Raw genomic sequence first — 21151 nt, 5'->3', positions numbered from 1 at the left:
GGGAGAAAGCAATGCATACCTAATTAGATTTGTACTAATGTATGAGTTATTTCCTAGTCACTAGCTCCTTTCCTGCTTCAAATTCAGAAGTTCTGCCAGGTTTTTTTCCTAGGGTCAGTTCTGGCTTTTCATATCTTTTTTCCCTCCTCTTCTGAAACTACATACCTTCTAAGCCTCGCATTTTCCACAGTGGTCCCAATGGAAGCAAGGGCAAGTGGCTCTGCTGTGGGGAGGGGTGGGGGAGGAGGGGCAGTGTGCGGAGGCTGCCTGAATTTGCAAAGCCCACACTGGCACCTTGAGTGAGTTGGGCTTTGGCCTTTGGAGAGCACATCTGGCAGCCTGGTTGGCTGCTGTCCTTCCACAGCGGTGGTTTGGGACCTTGCTGTGCAGCAGATTCCCAGGCACCGCCTGGTCCTACTGAACTAGAATCTCTGCTGGTCTCGTCAAGCATCTCTATTTTAAGTTTTTTCCTGAGCCCGCTTCTATTTTTCGGGAAGGACTTTCACATCTCCAACTTCTTAAGGACACTTCTATTTAGAGATCCCATTGGTGCTTCAAATCAAAGCTCCAAGAGCAAATTTGCTCAGCTGAGAGACAGTTTACTGAAGGAAAGAAAGTAGAGGGAGGAAAGCCAAGTTCATGCATGAGCCTTAAGGAATGCCTGCTGTCAGGTGATGGCAGGAGGGAAGAGCTAAGAACCAAAACAGAGAGAGGAAAGGGGCAGGATAACAGGTTGCCCCTGAAGCCAAAGGAAGACAAAGTTTTAAAGCAGGTTTAGACAATAACGTCAAAGCCTCTGAAAGGTCACTTGTTCTTCAGGATATCTTTTTAACCTGGCTCTCATATCTCCCCCTGGCTCAACATGGAGTAAGCCCTGGCTGTTTGCTCTCATTCACTTGGTACAGACATTCAAATAACCCAACAGAAACTGGCAGAGGGTGAGAGCTAAAGATTTTCATTTTTCTCATGTCTCTTAGGCTTAGCTATGCACAAAACCCTTTGATGAATATCAAAACAGTAAATGGCCTGACTTGCCCCCACTGCCCGTTGCCAATCCCTTCTCCACCCAGCAGCCAGAACCATCTTTCCATAGTGTCGGTACTTGCTTAAGTCCCTCCAATGGTTTCTTTTCATTGCACTGAAACTAATACCCAAACTCCTACGGGCCTGTGAGGCCCCGAATGACTTGACCTTCACCTTCGCCCCTCACATTTGCTAGGCCTCGCGTCATACTGCCACTTCCGAGAAGTTACCAAGCTCATTTTTTACTTGTAAAACTCTTCCCTGGCCCTTGGCGTGGAAACCTCTTACTTGTCTTCCTTTATGTACCATTTTGGAAGTTACTTTTACAACCACCCTTTCCAAAGCAGGTACCCCTTCTATGAGTCTCTACTACAACACCCCTTCACTTACTTTATATCTGTTATCACAATCTAGAATTATTCTGGTTAGTTCTCTACTTTTTTTTGTTGTTTAACTGTTTGTCTCTCCTATTAGAATGTAAACTTCATGAGGACAGGGATGTTTCAGATTCACCATTGTATCCCCAGGGTACGTAGTACCTGGCACATAGTAAATGCTCAACAAATAACTGTTAACTGACTGAATTATCCAAAGTAGGTCACTCATTGACTCAACAAATATTTATTGAGTGAATACATGTGCCAGATTCTGAGGATACAATAGAAGACAAGGAAGGCAAAATCTGAAAGCGGCCTTGGACAAAGAAAAAAAACCAAAACAATGCTTATATCTAGGAGTAATCCGATGATAATATGATAACTTACTGGGCTGCAAGCACATTTTAATTTTTATTATGTGACAGACATCATGTCAGTAAACTTGGTGCCACCAAATGACTAAGTAATACCATGCCTGCTTTTGTCTAGACTAAAGTATAGAGAGAAAAGAAAGAAAAAGGGCAAGGATGTAAGAGGAAAAAAAGACGGGGGGAGAGGGGAGAAGAGAGGAAGAAGTAGTCCAGTGATGTCTCTGTTCTCTGAAAACAAAGAAATTATCTTTACCACTTATAATAGAAGGTAAGATTAGAATCATACTAAATTTTTTAAAAATATGGCAAATATAGTGTGCTATTTCAAAGCAATCAATCCCCTAAGAAAGCTCTATATTTATTCGAATGATGTTATTAATCCTCAAAACATTCATGAAACTGCTGTCTTCAAATTGCTGCCAGAGATAATTTATTAAGCATAGAAAAAAGGAAAACATTTTACATATTTTTAATCCCCAAAGATATTTCCCAGATTGATTTCCCATCATTCTCCTTGAACTTGCTTTCACTGGACCTACTGAGATTGTTTTAAAAATCAAATTCATTCCTAAAGGTCAAAGATTCATCATACTAAGGATATTCTAAAACATGCACACTTAAGCCAATTCTCAAAAAAGAGTTCCAGAAATGTTTGAACAAAGATAGGATCTTCTCAATGACCGGTATGAAGGAGACAGAATTCACCTGGATAAACAGCTAGATCTAATTAATCTGACATCACTGGAAATGGGGTATTCTGTACCTTTTATATACATAGAGTATGCAGCTGATTTTAATCATTCTGACTCAGTCATCATTATGGCCATCAATTGCTAACCCATATTATAAATATAAGGGCACTCATGATTACTGATGTGTGTAAGGCTGTTTGTCTCTATTGTATATTGGGCCAAACTGCAATTCTTTTAAAGTTTTTTGTTGGCACTTATAGATTTTCTTTCTTCTTATGCATGGTCAATCTTTCAGCTGCCATTCCTTCTTGTTATTAGTACGCCTGGCTCTTGCCAATTTCCTGCTTATAAAATTACTGCTTCTAATATGCTATGGGCTTATCAGTGACACAACTGTGAAACGGCAGAAGTGGGGGATGGGATGAAGAGTCACGGAACTAGAAGACAAAATATCTTAGCGACAGGCAGTTTATTGGTGTGGCAGGGTGAGGAAGAAATGGTGGATGGCAATAAGCTCTGCATTTGTTCATCTTACTAAACCAAAGAGAAGTAAATGTATATCATCCCAGAGGGGACCAGAGACAAGCCTTGTTTCTCTGTGAACTAGACAGACCTCTGACTAGCCTGGAGTAGAGACAGATGTGATCTAGGGCATAGTGTTGTTGGTTAGAACCTAATTCTAAGCTGCCTGCTACCCACTTCTGTGGCCCCACTCCCAGACTCCTCTGGGAGCAAATAGTTGCCCTTAAAAAGAATGAAAACAAAATTATAAATCTTCTAAATTAGAAAGCAGTCAAATACTCATAAAATAAAATGAATAAAATAAAAAATAAACTAAAAACGAACCACAGCTAGGGCACCTGCTGGTCGCTGCTGGGGGGCCTTGATGCCCAAGGAGAGAGAAGGAACCCCCGAGCAGCCGGGTAGGATGTAAGGGGCAGTGAGGGGGGAGGAGAAGTGGAGATTGGACAGGACTAGCACCCCTGAGGGGTGGCTGGGAGAGGGGAAGGGTTCCCATGTCTGGAGGGACCCTAGGGGGCTTGGAGGATCAGGGGAGGTGCAGTGGGTATTTTGCTCACACACTTGGGCCCCAGGAAGCCTTCTGGGGTCCCAGGCCAGGTCCTCCAACTTCTGGGGCCCCTCTGTCTGTGTTAGTCCTGGGCAGGAGGGGAAGAAGAGGAAAGGTGGATGGGGAGGGGCCCCCCGGGATTGGAGGATCAGCGGAGAGTGTGCCTAACATTTCCCCTACCCACTTGGGCCCGGGGAGCCTGCTGGGGTCCCGGACCTGGTCCTCCACCCTCCAAGGCCAGAGGCACTCCTGGGTCCCTCCTGCTGCACTGAGCAAAAGCTCCACTCCCCCTGGGGCCTTTTCTGGCCCTGTGGGTCCTAAACATAGGCCCCGCCCACTGCCTAAACCCTGCCCTGCATAAGCCCCATCCTCCACAGCCAAGGACTTTTCAGGCTTTTTTTTTTTTTTTTTTAATCCTCCTCTTTTTTGCCACTGTAGTTCTGTTTTACCTCCAGGTTGTTGTTTCATCTATATTTTAATATTTTAAATTTTTTCTAAATATCTGTTAGTTTTCTAATATTATTTTATCTTTTACTCTTTGTTATTGTTCTGTTCCTTTCCTTCTTCTTTTTTTTTTTTTTTTGGCTGCCCGTGCGGCTTGCAGGACCTTGGTTCACGAGCCGGGGGTCGGGCCTGAGCTCCTGTGGTGGGAGCTCCAAGTCCAAACTACGGGAATAAAAGAGAACCTCAGACCCCAGGGAATAGTCATCAGAGTGAAGTCTCCTGGAGGTTCTCATCTCGGCACCAACACCCAGCTCTACAAACTCCAGTGCTGGAAGCCTCAGAACAAACAACCAGTAAGACAGGAACACAATCCAACCCATTAAAAAAAGAAAAATGAGAGGACAAAAAAATATGTCACAGAAAAAGGAGCAAGGTAAAAACCTACAAGACCAAATAAATGAAGAGGAAATAGGCAATCTACCTGAAAAAGAATTCAGAGTAATGATAGTAAACATGATGCAGAATCTAGGAGATAGAATGGAGGCACGGACTGAGAAGATACAAGAAATATTTAACAAAGATCTAGAAGAATTAGGGCTTCCCTGGTGGCGCAGTGGTTGAGAGTCTGCCTGCCGATGCAGGGGACATGGGTTCGTGCCCCGGTCCGGGAAGATCCCACATGCCGCAGAGCGGCTGGGCCCGTGAGCCATGGCCGCTGAGCCTGCGCGTCCGGAGCCTGTGCTCCATAACGGGAGAGGCCACAACAGTGAGAGGCCCGTGTACTGCAAAAAAAAAAAAAAAAAAAAAAGATCTAGAAGAATTAAAAAACAAACAAACAGAGATGAACAACACAATAACCAAAATGAAAAATACACTAGAAGGAATCAATAACAGAATAACTGAGGCAGAAGAACAAATAACTGAGCTATAAGACAGAATGGTGGAAATAACTGCCGAGGAGCAGAATAAAGAAAAAAGAATGAAAAGAATTGAAGACAATCTCAGAGACCTCTGGGACAACACTAAATGCACCAATATTCGAATAATAGGGGTCCCAAAAGAAGAAGAGAAAAAGAAAGGTCTGAGAAAATATTTGAAGAGGTTAGAGTGGAAAACTTCCCTAACATGGGAAAGGAAAGAGTCACCCAAGTCAGGAAGCACAGAGAGTCCCATACAGGATAAACCCTAGGAGAAACACACCAAGACACATATTAATCAAACTAACAAAAATTAAATTAAAAGAAAAAATATTAAAAGCAGCAAGGGAAAAGCAAAAAATAACATACAAAGGAATCCCTATAGGCTTATCAGCTGATTTTTCAGCAGAAACTCTGCAGACCACAAGGGAGTGGCAGGATATACTTAAAGTGATGAAAGGGAAAAACCTACAGCCAAGATTACTCTACCCAGCAAGGATCTCATTCAGATTCAATGGAGAAATCAACAGCTTTACAGAGAGGCAAAAGCTAAGAGACCTCAGGACCACCAAACCAGCTTTAAAACAAATGCTAAAGAAACTGCTCTAGGTGGGAAACACAAGAGAAGAAAAAGACCCACAAAAACAAACCCCAAACAGTTAAGAAAATGGTAATAGGAACATACATATCGACAATAACCTTGAAGGTAAATGGATTAAATGCTCCAATCAAAAGACACAGACTGGCTGAATGGATACAGAAACAAGACCCATATATATGTTGTCTACAAAAGACCCACTTCAGACCTAGGGACACATACAGACTGAAAGTGAAGGGATGCAAAAAGATATTCCATGCAAATGGAAATCAAAAGAAAGCTGGAGTAGCAATACTCGTAACAGATAAAATAGACTTTAAAATAAAGACTGTTACAAGAGATAAGGAAGGACACTACATAATGATCAAGGGATCAATCCAAGAAGAAGATATAACAATTATAAATATTTATGCACTCAACATAGGAGTACCTCAATACATAAGGCAAATGCTAACAACTATAAAAGGGGAAATTGACAGTAACACAATAATAGTAGGGGACTTTAACAGCCCACTTACACCAATGGACAGATCATCCAAACAGAAAATGAGGAAACGCAAGCTTTAAATGACACAGTAGACCAGATAGATTTAATTTATATTTATAGAACATTCCACCCGAAAGTGGCAGAATACACTTTCTTCTCAAGTGCACACAGAACATTCTCTGGGGGAGATCACATCTTGGGTCACAAATCAAGCCTCAGAAAATTCAAGAAAACTGAAATTGTATCAAGCATCTTTTCTGACCACAATGCTATGAGATTAGAAATCAATTACAGGAAAAAAACCTGTAAAAAAACCCAAATACATGGAGGCTAAGCAGTGTGCTACTAAATAACCAAGAGACCACTGAAGAAATCAAAGAAGAAATAAAAAAATACAAAGAGGGCTTCCCTGGTGGTGCAGTGGTTGAGAGTCCGCCTGCTGATGCAGTGGACATGGGTTCATGCCCTGGTCTGGGAAGATCCCACATGCTGCAGAGCGGCTGGGCCCGTGAGCCATGGCCGTTGAGCCTGCGCATCCGGAACCCGTGCTCTGCAATGGGAGAGGCCACAACAGTGAGAGGCCTGCGTACTGCAAAAAAAACAAAGAAATAAATGACAATGAAAACACAACAACCCAAAACCTATGGGATGCAGCAAAAGCAGTTCTAAGAGGGAAGTTTATAGAAATTCAATTTCACCTCAAGAAACAAGAAAAATCTCAAATAAACAATCTAACTTTACACCTAAAGCAACTAGAGAAAAAAGAACAAAGAAAACCTGAAGTCAGTAGAAGGAAAAACTCATAAAAATCGGAGCATAAATAAATGAAATAGAAATGAAGAAAACAATTGCAAAGATCAATAAAAGTAAAAGCTGGCTCTTTGAGAGGGTAAACAAAATTGATAAACCTTTAGCCAGACTCATCAAGGAAAAAAGGGAGAATACTCAAATCAATAGAATCAGAAATGAAAAAGGAGAAGTAACAACTGACACTGCAGAAATACAAAGGATTATCAGAGACTACTACAAAACACTATATGCCAATAAAATGGACAACCTCAAAGAAGTGGACAAATTCTTGGAAAGGTACAATTTTCCAAGACTGAACCAGGAAGAATTAGAAAATATGAAGAGACCTATCTCAAATAATGAAATTGTAACTGTAATTAAAAATATTCCAACAAACAAAAGTCCAGGACCAAATGGTTTCACAGGCGAATTCTATCAAACATTTAGAGAAGAGCTAATAGCCATCCTTCTCAAACTCTTCCAAAAAATTGCAAAGGGAGAAACACTCCCAAATTCATTATATGAGGCCACCATCACCCAGATACCAAAACCAGACAAAGATATCACAAAAAAAGAAAATTACAGACCAATATCACTGATTAACATAAATGCAAAAATCCTCAACAAAATACTAGCAAAAAGAATTCAACAACACCTTAAAAAGATTATACACTACGATCAGGTGGGATTTATCCCAGGGATGGAACGATTCTTCAATATACGTAAATCAATCAATGTGATATACCATATTAACAAATTAAGGAATAAAAACCATATGATTTTAATGGATGCAGAAAAAGCTTTTGACAAAATTCAACACCGATTCATGATAAAAACTCTCCAGAAAATGGGCATAGAGGGAACCTACCTCAACATAATAGAGGCCATCCACATATGACAAACCCACAGCAAACATCATTCTCTATGGTGAAAAACTGAAAGCATATCCACTAAGATCAGGAACAAGACAAGGATGTCCAGTCTCACAAGACAAGGATGTCCACTCTTATTCAAGATAGTTTTGGAAGTTTTAGCCATGGCAATCAGAGAAGAAAAAGAAATAAAAGGAACACAAATTGGAAAAGAAGTAAAATTATCACTGTTTGAAGATGACATGATACTATACACAGAAAATCCTAAAGATGCCACCAGAAAGCTACTAGAACTAATCAGTGAATTTGGTAAGGTTGCAGGATACAAAATTAATGCACATAAATCTGTGGTGCTCCTATACACTAACCAGGAAAAATCAGAAAGAGAAATTAAGGAAACAACCCTATTTACCATTGCAACAAAAAGAATAAAATACCTAGGAGTAAACCTACCTAAGGAGGCAAAAGACCTGTACTCAGAAAACTATAAGACACTGATGAAAGAAATCAAAGATGACATACACAGATGGAGAAATATACCATGTTCCTGGATTGGAAGAATCAATATTGTGAAAATGACTATACTACCCAAAGCAATCTACAGATTCAATGCAATCCCTATCAAATTACCAATAGCTTTCTTCACAGAATTACAACAAAAAATTTCATAATTTGTATGGAAACACAAAAGACCCTGAATAGCCAAAGCAATCTTGAGAAAGAAAAACAGAGCTGGAGGAATCAGGCTCCCCGACTTCAAACTATACTACAAACCTACAGTAATCAAGACAGTATGGTACTGGCAAAACAGAAAACAGAAAGATAGAGCAATGGTACAGGCTAGAAAGCCCAGAGATAAACCCATGCACATATGGTCACCTAATTTATGATGAAGGAGGCAAGAACATACAATGGAGAAAGGACAGCCTCTTTAATAAGTAGTGCCTGGAAAACTGGACAGCTACATGTAAAACAATGAAATCAGAGCACAACCTAACACCATACACAAAAGTAAACTCAAAAAGGATTAAATACCTAAATGTAAGACCGAACACTATAAAACACTTAGAAGAAAACAAAGGAAAAACACTCTTTGACATAAATCACAGCAAGATCTTTTATGACCCACCTCCTAGAGTAATGAAAATAAAATCAAAAATAAGCAAACGGGACCTAATTAAACTTTGCACAGCAAAGGAAACCATAAACAAGACGAAAAGAAAACCCTCAGAATGGGAGAAAATATTTGCAAACGAAGCAATGGACAAAGGATTAATCTCCAAAATATACAAACAACTTATGGGGCTCAATATCAAGAAAACAAACAACCCAATCAAAAAATGGGTGGAAGACCTAAATAGACATTTCACCAAAGAAGACATACAGATGGCCAAGAGGCACATGAAAAGATGCTCAACATCACTAATTATTAGAGAAATGCAAATCAAAACTACAATGAGGTATCACCTAACACAAGTCAGAATGGCCATCATCAAAAAATCTAGAAACAATAAATGCTGGAGAGGGTGTGGAGAAAAGGGAACCCTCTTGCACTGTTGGTGGGAATGTAAATTGATATAAGCACTGTGAAGAACAGTATGGAGGTTCCTTAAAAAACTAAAAATAGAAGTACCATATGATACAGCAATCCCACTACTGGGCATATACCTTGAGAAAACCATAATTCAAAAAGACACAGGTACCCCAATGTTCACTGCAGCACTATTTACAATAGCCAGGACATGGAAACAACCTAAATGTCCATCAACAGATGGATAAAGGAGATGTGGTACATATACACAATGGAATATTACTCAGCCATAAAAAGAAATGAAATTGGGTCATTTGTAGAGATGTGGATGGTCTAGAGTTTGTCATACAGAGTGAAGTAAGTCAGAAAGAGAAAAACAAATATCGTATATTGACGCATATATGTGGAATCTAGAAAAATGGTACAGATGAATCTATTTGCAGGGCAGGAATAGAGAGGTAGACATAGAGAACGAACATGTGGACACAGAGGGGGAAGAGGAGGGTGGGATGAACTGGGAGATTAGGCTTGACATATATACACTACCATGCATAAAAAATAGCTAGCTAGTGGGAACATGCTATAAAGCACAGGAAGCGCAGCTCGGTGCTCTGTGACGGGTGCTCCGTTATGGGTGTGATGGGGCAGGGAGTGGGAGGGAGGTCCAAGAGGGAGGGGATATAGGTATACATATAGCTGATTCACTTCATTGTACAGCAGAAACTAAGCCAACATTGTAAAACAATTCTACTCCAATGGAAAGAATATGATAGGAGAATGAAAAACAAATAGCCAATTGTGCCTTCTATACACAGAGAATAATACAAGACAAAAATTCCTGCCCTTATGGAACTTCTGTTCTTATGGAATATAATAGTTATATCAATAAATGTAAATGGCATAATATGTCCCCTTAAAGACTCCTATATTTAATAAAAACCAACAAACCCCCCAAATTTGTGCTATATATCAATATGAATTCAAAACAAAAGGACTCAGAAAGAATAAAAGACATTATCAGGCAAATGAAAACAAAAAGAAAGAAAGCAGGGTTGAGATACTAAGTACAGGTAAGTTTAATTTAAAGACAAATTAACTGAGCAAAAATATCTAGATTGTGTGGAGGAATATGCTTCTTAGTATCCTTGATACTATCGCAACACCAGAGGTATCTTTGCTCGTGGAGAGTCCCCAATAACAGGTATTGACAAATAACAAAGAGAGAAGAAAAGTAGGAGCTAATAAAAGGAAAAAGTGACATAAAAAGATGTTTTTCTATTGGAAAATGATAGAATCCACCAATTACTGGCTGAGGTAAAGCTGAGTAGTATAAATACCACACATGATCTTTTTGATTCTTTTCAACAAAAATCTAACACCAAATGCCATGTGGGTTCCATCTCTACTTGCACTAACTGTGTGATGTTAAGCAAGTCATTTAACCAATTTGGGATTCAGTTTAATCACTTGTAAAATGAGGTGGTGGGATGCAATGACCTTTCAGGTGAAATATATCTTTAATACTGTGATTTTACTGTTATCAAAATATATAGGACCTTGGTGTTTCAAATATATATGGAATACTGACTTAAACATAAAATATATTTGGAAGAAATTATTCTTGACTGTACCTTTCACTTTTCAGTGTTACAACCTCTTGCTTTGTCTGATTCAGAAGAGTTTTGGTTATTTCCAGTTCATTTTCTGCAAGATTAATTCTTCTTTTTAAGTCAGCTTCTTGTCTTTGTTTTGCAGTCAGTTCTTCCTGTAAAGTTTTATATGTTTGTTGACAAGTCATTAAAGAGTCTTCCTTTTCTTTAAGCAATCTGGTGTGCCTAAAATGGAATAAGAAAAAAACCCAACCAATATGCATTAAATACTATGTTTTTATGTTTATCAAAGATAGATAAATATCTCATTTAAAACTAAAGAGTATAACTTTAATTTTTAAAATAAGAACGTTATGTAAATGAATAGTTCTGCGATTTAAACATTTTCCCATACAGGCAAAGGCAAAATCAATGAAAGCTTCAATATATTATAAACTTGAATTAGGTATTGTTTATGTAAACAATACAATAAGAAAAGCTAAGTACATTTTAAATGTTATTTAAAATATGGTTTCAAATTCAATTACTAAAACTATTAAATAAAAAATTTGCAGTGTATACCGTGACTCAGAAATAATGGATTCGAACTTCAGTTTTCTAAGTTCTCTTTGACACTCATCAGCTTCATTAGATTTATTCCTAAAATAATACAAAAGAGGTTCAAATATTTTATTTCAAAATAGTTGAAGTGTAATTTTTTTCCCTTTTATAAAAACAGGTTTTTCCTTTATTACTTTTCCTATCTTTATATTGTATTTGTGGTTACATATGCAGATTTCCTTGAAATTAGAAATATATAGTCAAAGGGTTTTTGTTTGCCAAAAAATAACCTAATCTGTTAGTCCAATTATATGTGCTTTTCCGTATCATTACTTTACTCATCCATAAAAAAATTTCTTAGCATCTTCATATTATTATTTCTTTAAAGAAATAAATATTCAGTCCACTTCTATAATGGCCAAGTAATCTCCTGTCAGACTGATCTGCATTTAACTAAAATGTCTAAGCTTTAGACAACATTTAAAAAGCAAACAAAAGAAAATACCCCTATGTGAAAGTGACCAAAAGCACGAAGATTCTGGAGGAAAGTTGACACTGAGAATGAGGTGACAGCCATGGGGTCAGGGTTTTTTGTTGCTTTTTTTTTAAATGATTTTAAACCTGAGGGCAGGCCCCAGTCTGCACCATACAGGAGAACCAAAATTCTGATAGAAAACTGGTAGAAAACTCACAGTCATTCTGGCTTGAAGAACTACAAGACAGTGTTTGGGGACAACCACAGCTGCAGGAAAGTGAAAAGTGAACCCCAAATGGGAGTGAGCCAGTGGGAGGGAATCCCAAATACTGCATATAAACTCTGCCCATATGTCTGGCTGAGCCCTGAACTACAGGTGCCCTGGGCAGACTCCAAGCAGCCTAGTTAAAGATGAAAGAACTGAACTGAGATTTGAGCTGTTGCCATAGAGACAGAGTTTGCATTTTGAGGCCAACCAAATTAATTGTCTGCTTAAAGCAACACCACCCCTACCACCACCAACAACAGTATTTAGAGAAATATAACAGAATCTAGAATTTCCATAACATAACATTCACAATGTCCAGAATATAAAAAAATTACTCAACATAGGAAGACATAGAAAAGCATGACCTATTCTAAAGAGAAAAGACAGTTAATAGGGACTGACTCTGAGATGACCCGGATACTGAAATTAGCAGACAAGGATTTCTGAAGGCACAGTTATAACTCGCTCAAAGACATAAAGGAAAATCTACTTTAATTCGTGAAAAGATAAAAAACCTCAGCAGAGAAATAGAAACCATTAAAAAGAACAAAATGGAAATTCTAAAACTGAAATAGACATTTGTCTTGATCTTATATGATTCGGTTTTGTAACAATACTCAAAAAGTTAACATATTAAGAAAGATTAATATTCCAGTTTGTATAGACTTCTCATTAATAATTTATTATATGAATGTACCTTAAAATAGCTTTGAAAGCTAATTTAATAAGTTTATAAATGTACAAAAAATGTTAGATTCTTAATGGGTTTGCCCTACTTGCAGAATAACTTTAATTTCTAATAAACAATAATTTATTTATATCATGAATATGAACAGCATTTATTCATTTATTTTCTTTTCTAGCTTACAATGATAAAATTGTAAGCTACAGAAAATTACATAAACAATTATATAATGAATTATTACAAGGAAGAAACTTTTGCAACTACCATCCATGTAAAAAAATAAAACCTAATCAGCTAGCCTAGAAGCTTCATGTCCTGGGCCCAATAATAGCCAACTCCCTCCTCCCTAAATTGATCATTCTCATGAATTTTATGTAATCACTGATTTTCTTTGGAGTTGTATTGCCCAAGTTTTATCCCTAAACACTATACTTTAGTTCTACTTTTTCTTTTATGACAAAATGTTTTTTAAAACATGTTGTTTCCTTTATTATCCACTTTTTGTAAAATAGTTTTAAGTATTATACTAACATACAATAAACTGCCCATAATTTAGCAGATTTGACATACGTACAAGCCCATGAAACCATCACCGTGATCAAGCAGCACGTGAGCATACTTAGAGCCTAGATACTGGTCTCTAATACCCTTCACATCCAAAGGAACAAGGACTACTCAGAGAAATGGGTAATTCCAAGGCTGGGGCAGAGGAGCTATACCTGAAACAGTTTGTTATACCGAAAGTAAGGAAGTGCTTATGAAAGAGGACGGGATCATGTTCCAACGTCATAAGAGCCAGCCGGAAGTGGCCCCCAGTGGCTAAGCTTAGAACAATTTGTGTGCCAAAATAATTAAGTACAGTAATGAATTATAAGCCTGAACAAAACAGGAGTTCATGAATCCATACCAATAAGTAAATAAATAATGGGAAGAAGGGAGGCTCCTATTTAAAGTAGAATGCTGAGGACTTACTAATAAATGGTCAGGGAGACTTGGAGTTGGAAAAATCATCATCTAGCAATGACTGTCATAAAGATTAGGTGAGGTAAAAATCATTAATGGATGCTGTATCTAGGGATAAGTGTTGATGAAAAGCAGAGCATGTGTATGTACCTAAAGTGTCTCTTATAGACTGCTTACTGGTTGAAAGGGAACAAAACCCCTCAGTAATAATACAGTGGAAAAACTGAGCAATACCTTGACCAGGTGATCAAAATTAACATCACCAATGAGAGGCAGATGATCATGTGCCTTTAGATGTGGTGCTCTGAGAAGTGCTCGTTCTCACTTATGTGGTTTTCTGGCTGAGAGTACATATCCTTAATCCAATCAAGAGGAAACCAGAAAAATACAAAATGAAAAATATTTTGTTTAAAAAAGTATGAGGGGTTCTGCATTCTTCAAAAATGTCCATGTCATAAAAAGACAAAGACGGACTGGAAATATTCCAGATTTAAGGAGGCTAAAGAGACATACCAAGAAGGCTGACCCTACCTGGACTATGTGCTAGAGGAGAAAATATTATAAAGGCCCACTCAGAAAATTAGAATATGGATGCTAGATTAGAATATTATTAATGTAATTATTGTATGTAAAATTATAACATTGATTACCCTCCTGGTTATATGAAGTATCACTGTCCTGAGGAAAGGCAGGCTAAACTATTTAGAAGTAAAGGGTCGTGTTGTATGTAACTTATCCTCAAATGGTGCAGGAAAATTTCTGTGTGGGTTTCAGGGGGAGAGAGAGAGAGAGAGAAAAGGTTGAGGGGACAGGGGTAGGGGTGAGGGGAAAAAACAAATGGGTTAAAACATTAATAATAGATGAATCTGGGTAAAGCCTATTTGTGTGCTCTTTGTACTATCATCATGTTTACAACTTTCTGTAAGTTTGAAATTATTTCCAAGTAAAACATTAGAAAATAAAGAATAAGGAAAAGAGTGACATGCCATTAAAGAGTGAGCAAAGGTTGTACTCAGGTGACTCACAAAGGAAAGAATACAAAGAGCCAAAGATGCAGGGGTACAAGTTTTCATTAAACTAGGATTTTTTTTTTTCTTAGTTATACTACCCAGTATTAGCTAGGAAGTGGAGAAATAGGTATTTACAAACACTGCTGAGATTATAAATCAATAAAATCTTATTGCAAGGTAATGAGTCATTATGAATTAATAGTCTTAAAAATATGCAAGTTTGAGTCTAGCAAAAATTATCCTAAGGAAATAACTGCATGTGAATAGAAAGATTTATCTCTATGAATTTCAAAATACCTTGCTTATAAAAGTGAAAAATTTGGAAATTTTAAAATTCAAGGGATTAGAAAATAAGTTATGATTCATCCACAGATTAGAATACTACATAGCTATTTGATAACTATAAATATATCATGTAATGACATGGGAAAATATCCAGGATATATTACTAAGTGAAAATATGTTTAAAATATGCATTACTTAGAAAAATGGACTATAAGGATATCGAAATATAAAGATGATGGTTTTTTTTGTGGATTCCTGTATTTGCCAAGTTTTATACATTTACTTTTAAGTCAAACAACAATGTTCCTTTTAGAAACGCTTTGAGATTCAGCAGCCCCAGCCACAACTTTCACTCTATGTTCAGACTCTTATACACACTTTTCCAAATCTAGAGTCAGGGACAGCAGAACACCTTTAAGTGGTTATTTTACTATGTGGCCAATAAATTTTGGCTGCAATTTAAGAAAAAAAGGTCCCTGGGCAGTCTACCATCCCAAGAACTCCCCTCACTATGGTCATCTCCCACCCCCACGCCAGTTAAGCCACTCTTTTTATGGTCTGCCCTTCACTGCCCAACTGTTATCTTCCCCTTCATTAGGATGGGAGGAATTGGAAGGAATAGAAAGAATGCCTACATCTCTTTAAACACTGCATTCCTTCTTTTACCCTCAGCAAATAGTGTTAATCCTTTCTCTTCAACTGCTTTGAATAAGCCTTCAGAAAGGCCCCTGCTGCTCCTGCCAATCAAAGCAAAGGAAATAAGATAGAGTAGTTGGATATTTTCCTCTAATTTGAAAGGCAAGGGTCATACCATTCCACTTCTTTATGTGAAATAGCCATTCTTAAACTGCCTCCTTGATATTTCTACTTTGCTGTCCAAAAAGCATCTCAAATCTAACAGATCAAAAGCATTGTTTTGTATTTCCCTCACCCCCCTATCTATTTCTTTTACAAATTTTCCCACTTCATGAAATGGCACCAACTCATAATGATACTATTAGGTAACACCTTATATATCTCACACGAAGCTCAAACCAGCCCTTACTCAGCCCTTGTTACAGGTGAGGAAACTGAAAACAGAGAGCTAAGTAACACGCCCAAGGTGACATAATGCTAAGTAGTACTGCCCCAGCAGTCTGGATTTGGCTTCCAGGCTGTTAGTCACTATACTCTACTGCCTCTCAACTGTCTACCTGATGCTGAAAAGCCCCAAACCCCATCCTTTATTATTTCCTTTCTTTTCCCGTCCTCTTCCTCCCCGGCCACATCTACTCCATCAGTAAATCCTGTGAGAGCGACCCCTGGCATATATTTCTCTCCATCTCCACACTATAGCCTTACACTAAACCAGCCACTTCTCACTTGCATGTACGCTGGGGCTCCCACCTAGTCTCCCTGATCGCTCTTGCACTCCCACTTCAGTCCATTCTCCATGCAGCAGCCATGCCACCCTTTTAAAACAAATCAAATCAGTTCTCTCTATTGCCAAACCTCCAAGAGTTTCCCTCTGCCCTCTGCATAAATCCAAAATCCTCACTGGGCTTTGGACACACTGGTATATTCATTTCTTATTGCTGCTGTAACAAATTACCACAAATGTAGGGGTTTAAAAACAACACAAATTTATTATCTTACATTTCTAAGGTAAGAAGTCCTAAAATCAAGATGTCTTGAGGGCTGTGTTCCCCCTGGAAGCTCTAGAGGAGAATCTGTTTTCCTGCCTTTTCTAGCTTCTAGAGACCACATGCATTCCTTGGCTTGTGGCCCCTTCTTCCATCTTCAAATCACATTACTCCAACCTCTGCTTCCATCCTCACATCCACTTTTGTGACTTTGACCCTCTTGCTTTCATCTTATAAGGACCTTTGCAGTTATAACATTGAGCCTGCCTGAATAATCCAACATAATCTCCCCAGCTCTATATCCCTAATTTAAACATGTGCAAAATCCCTTTTGCCACATAGGATAATGTACTCACAGATTTCAGGGATTAGGACATGAAAATCTTTGGAAGCCGTTATTCCATCTACCACAACTGGCCTTCATGTTTCTTTAACTTGTAAAACTCACTCCCAAGAATTTTTTGTCCTTGATCTCTCTGCTTCCGGATGTTAGCTTATTAGCACTGTTAGCTCCTTTCTGTAACTCAGATCTTAACTCAAAGGTCATCTGGGGCTTCCCTGGTGGCGCAGTGGTTGAGAGTCCGCCTGCCAATGCAGGGGACACGGGTTCGTGCCCCGGTTCGGGAAGATCCCACATGCCGCAGAGCGGCTGGGCCCGTGAGCCATGGCCGGTGAGCCTGCGCGTCCGGAGCCTGTGCTCCACAACGGGAGAGGCCACAACAGTGAGAGGCCCGCGTACCGGGGGAAAAAAAAAAAAAAAAAAGGTCATTTGCCCAGGGATGCCACTCTATCAAAAGGATACCACTCTTCTCCAACACTCACATTCTTTTATGCCTGTTTTATATTTTTGCAGCACTTAACGTTACCTGAAATTACCTATTGTAGCTTGTTAATCTTGTTACTTCAGTATCTAGTGCTTGTACACAAAAGAGTCATGGCACATAACTGCCTCTCCATGAGCATTTTGTATTGAATGAGTCAATGAAGGAAACCTAGCCTGTTAAATCTAGGATCAAGTGAAAGTGTATCTGTACTCTGACACTGGATTGCCACCAGACCACCTGCTTTCTAGGCAAAAAATTCTCATGAATGATGACAGAAGAGGAAAATCAGGAGAACATTATATCTTAGAAGGCAATAATAATGTTCCAAGAACATCTCAACTGTGCAAAATGTTGCTGTAATTTGGTCAAGAGCTTTATAAACAAGAAATTTATGCTGGTTATGGCTGATTACTGCTTACAATTATTAGTTAAATGAGGAGGAGGTGGCTGCTAATAAAATTAAAGTGTAAGCATGTAACAAAGTTCCCCAAATTAGAAAGTATATTTCATATCACCACTTGAGACATATTCACTAGTAACTGATAAATTATAAATCATTTAAAGTGAATTTTGTTCTTTTCATTACATATGTGAAAATGAACACATTCACACTGTAAGCTATTTAAGCAATATATAAGTATATAGGGTAAAATAAGAGTCTCTATACACCCCTGGCTCTCACTTCCAGAAGGAACTGTTGTAATCCTACCAATCATTTATTCAATGAATTTGAATCCATATATATTTGTATGTACATTCATATACATTTTAAACATGAATGGAATCATTTTTCTGGAGCCATATTTTTAATCTCTAAAATTCCTAATAGTTTTTTTTGGTAACAGCCTGTTCTTTAATGGTTACAATCCTGGACATACTTTGAAGTATATCCTAACTTTAAAAATTTATCTTAACATCTGCTTGTTTGCTATTTAACAATCTCTCTAGGTGTTAAAGCTTTTCTGTGTGAATTCAGAGGCATGTGAACAAGGCTGGGGGAAGGTTTTTCTCACATACCTGGTAATCTTTGGTTGGGTGTTCATCCTAAGCCTAAGATTCTGGTTTGTTGTCTGCTTTGCTGTTTATTGTTGCCCTAGATTGTTTCTGAAGGTTGTGATGAAGGGGCAGAGTATGGTGGGGGCACTGGAGGTTTGTCTTGGGATGTGGGGACCGTGGCCTCTGGGGTTCAGTAGCTGGCAGGCTCCCCAGCTCCAGTCCCCACACTCATTGCTTTATTCTGGGTGCAGATCCCTTGCAAATGCTGCTTCACACGGGACCTGTTGATTAGGGGTGGGGTGGGGCTGGTGAGGGGCCAGTGGCTTAAATGTTCCAAATATGATCCCTCAGAGTGGGCTTCATTGGATCACCTGAATCAGAATTGTATGTGTGTGGTGGGGGGAGTGCATTACAAATGCAGATTGCTCAGGGACACCCCAAACCCAAACTTAAAGCCAGAATGTCTGTGGGAATGGAGCCCAGAAACTGATCCTGGGATTGGGTCTGTGAGGGAGGTCATACTGTAATACACAGTTTCAGTAAACTACCCAGGATTCTTCTGCAGAAGAAGTTTGGAGTTTGAGAACCACTGTTCTGATGATTTTGCCTTATCCCACTCCCCTCTCTTTGTGTTAACTGATTCCAGGTAAAGTACTGCCCGTCACATGCCCACCACACAACTGGTTTTCCTCTAGTTTATTCCTCCGCAGAGTTGACCCTTTTTATTATCCTTCCTATGTATTCGCTTTCAGGAATTCCTAAAAACTTCTCACCCTCTATAGCAGCCTTTCTTATTAGTCTTATTTACTTATCTTATCCTATATACATATATATAAAATAAAAGTGTTATTTCCTAGTTCTCTCTCCCTCTCTCTACATAAATATTTAAAAGTAATAAAGTTGCATTTCACAGCATCCACAGTTTTCATTACTTCAGGAAGGTCTTCCCTAAATTAATCTAGATATTATGACACAAATAAATTTGTAGAAGATGTTATCAATTTTCAGAGCATCACTAACACTCTACCTCTAGTAAACATTACTAGTTACCTTCTGGACATGTACTATAGCTGTCTTCCTGGCCATCAGAGCCCCATTATCATCTGTTCTCAGGGTGAATCCTGCCTGACCTGAGCTAACTGTGGTAGTCCTGTTCCCCTTGCCAGTGATTCATTTAGGAGAGGGTATGTAAAGTGTTCTAGCCAAGAGATGTAAGGAGATGGCTGTTTGGTGGCTTCTGAGAAATTTTTATCTCACTTCTAAGGAGACACCAGAAAAACAGGCCCTTCCTGCCACTGGGGTGGTTACATTTGGATGTGGTACCTGGAATTGCAGCCATGTCATGATCATAGGAGACTTAGCCTTGGGGTGAAGCCAGTGCTGAGGGCAGCAGAATAGAGACAGAAAGATCATCAAGATCCTTGGTGATATTGTTGAGTCACTGGATTGACTAAACCTGAAACCACTCTACCTCTGTTACTTATAGCTCAAAGAATCCTAAGTGATAAAATCTCTATTTTCAAATATACAACAAGTTCTTATAAACCTTGGAAAATATTTTCTTACAAATCTTAGGAAAAAAAGAACCCGAAGTTCATCCATTTAAAAACTGCCTTTTCCCCGTAAGTAAAAACCCACAAAACGTATATCAAAACATTTAAAAATCTTTAAACAAAACAATTATCTTAAGCTGGATGGGTGAAACCATTCCTCACCCCAGCCTCCACAAAGAGTGAGGATAAAAATTTTTTAAAAATCTGATTTCACACCACCTTCCAATTTCTGGAAGTTCAAACAGGTTTGGGTATATAGAGCAAATCTTCAATTTATTAAGAAATGGCATGTCAAAAATTTTGAGTGAATTATTTTGACTTCAAACTGAATTTACCATAAAACAATGGCCAAGTTGAAAATTTGGTTTTAATCTATAAATAAAATAGTACTTACATACTACTGGGGACTTCCTGAGCTCTGAGTACCCTGAGCAGTCCCAGGCTCTGATCCTACATGCCTGCCCTACTCAACTTCAACTTCATCCTAGTAGTGAAGGAGGGTAGACGGAGTAGAGATGGAAGAGCTAGGCTAGGTACAGGCAGCACAGAGAAAGGTCTCCATCAGGTGAGACCATTTAACTGGCTCTATCTTTCATCAAGTTTTCTAAAAGTGGATGCTCTGCCCATTTTCTAATTTTAAAAAGTTCTCACACAGGAAGCACCAGTTTTATTATAAAACAGCATCAGTATTTCTACAATTCTACAGTGATTTCCTCCAGGTAATTCATTTGATGGACTTTACTGAGTGGTATTTTCTCCCTCCAACTCCAATCTACTCTGACTCTTATTTCTTAGCACTCATATTATAAATTATATTAAAATTAACAAAAATATCACAAAGCATGTATTAATATTAAATGGGCTGTGGTCTGATGAGGCAGGCCCTCCCGCATGAGACATTCATGAGGCCAAAGCCCTCCCTGATGTAACTAGAGGGTGGGGATTAACAATTTTCTGGCAATTCCCATCTTGCTTCTTTTTTTCACGTAGCTTCTCATCAGAAAGTTCTTGCTGGGTGCAGTGAGTCATCCTAGGACCTCTTGCCCACTTATTCCTTCAACCCCAACTATCATGTACAGACAGTTGAACTATTATTTACTGAACTATTGACCACAGTGTTATAAAGCATGAATATTTGGTTTTTCTTGGA

General features: G+C 38.5%; 1 protein-coding gene across 5 annotated transcripts in view; it reads right to left on the bottom strand.

Moving 5' to 3' along the window:
- LEKR1 (leucine, glutamate and lysine rich 1) overlaps positions 1-21151 on the bottom strand; it is a 273093-nt gene that overhangs the window by 58843 nt on the left and 193099 nt on the right. For all 5 annotated transcript variants that reach the window (XM_049709738.1, XM_049709737.1, XM_049709736.1 and 2 more), the window contains exons 11-12: positions 11342-11419; positions 10802-11005 (exon numbers count right to left, since the gene is read on the bottom strand). In XM_049709738.1, coding sequence (XP_049565695.1) covers positions 10802-11005; positions 11342-11419 — 282 coding nt within the window. The remainder of the gene's footprint in view (positions 1-10801; positions 11006-11341; positions 11420-21151) is intronic.

This window comes from Orcinus orca, chromosome 5, assembly GCF_937001465.1.
Source record: "Orcinus orca chromosome 5, mOrcOrc1.1, whole genome shotgun sequence".
Classification (NCBI taxonomy): Eukaryota; Metazoa; Chordata; class Mammalia; order Artiodactyla; family Delphinidae; genus Orcinus; species Orcinus orca.
The sequence above is the reverse complement of the archived record's forward strand: the minus strand, read 5'-3'. Positions and strand labels throughout refer to the sequence as shown.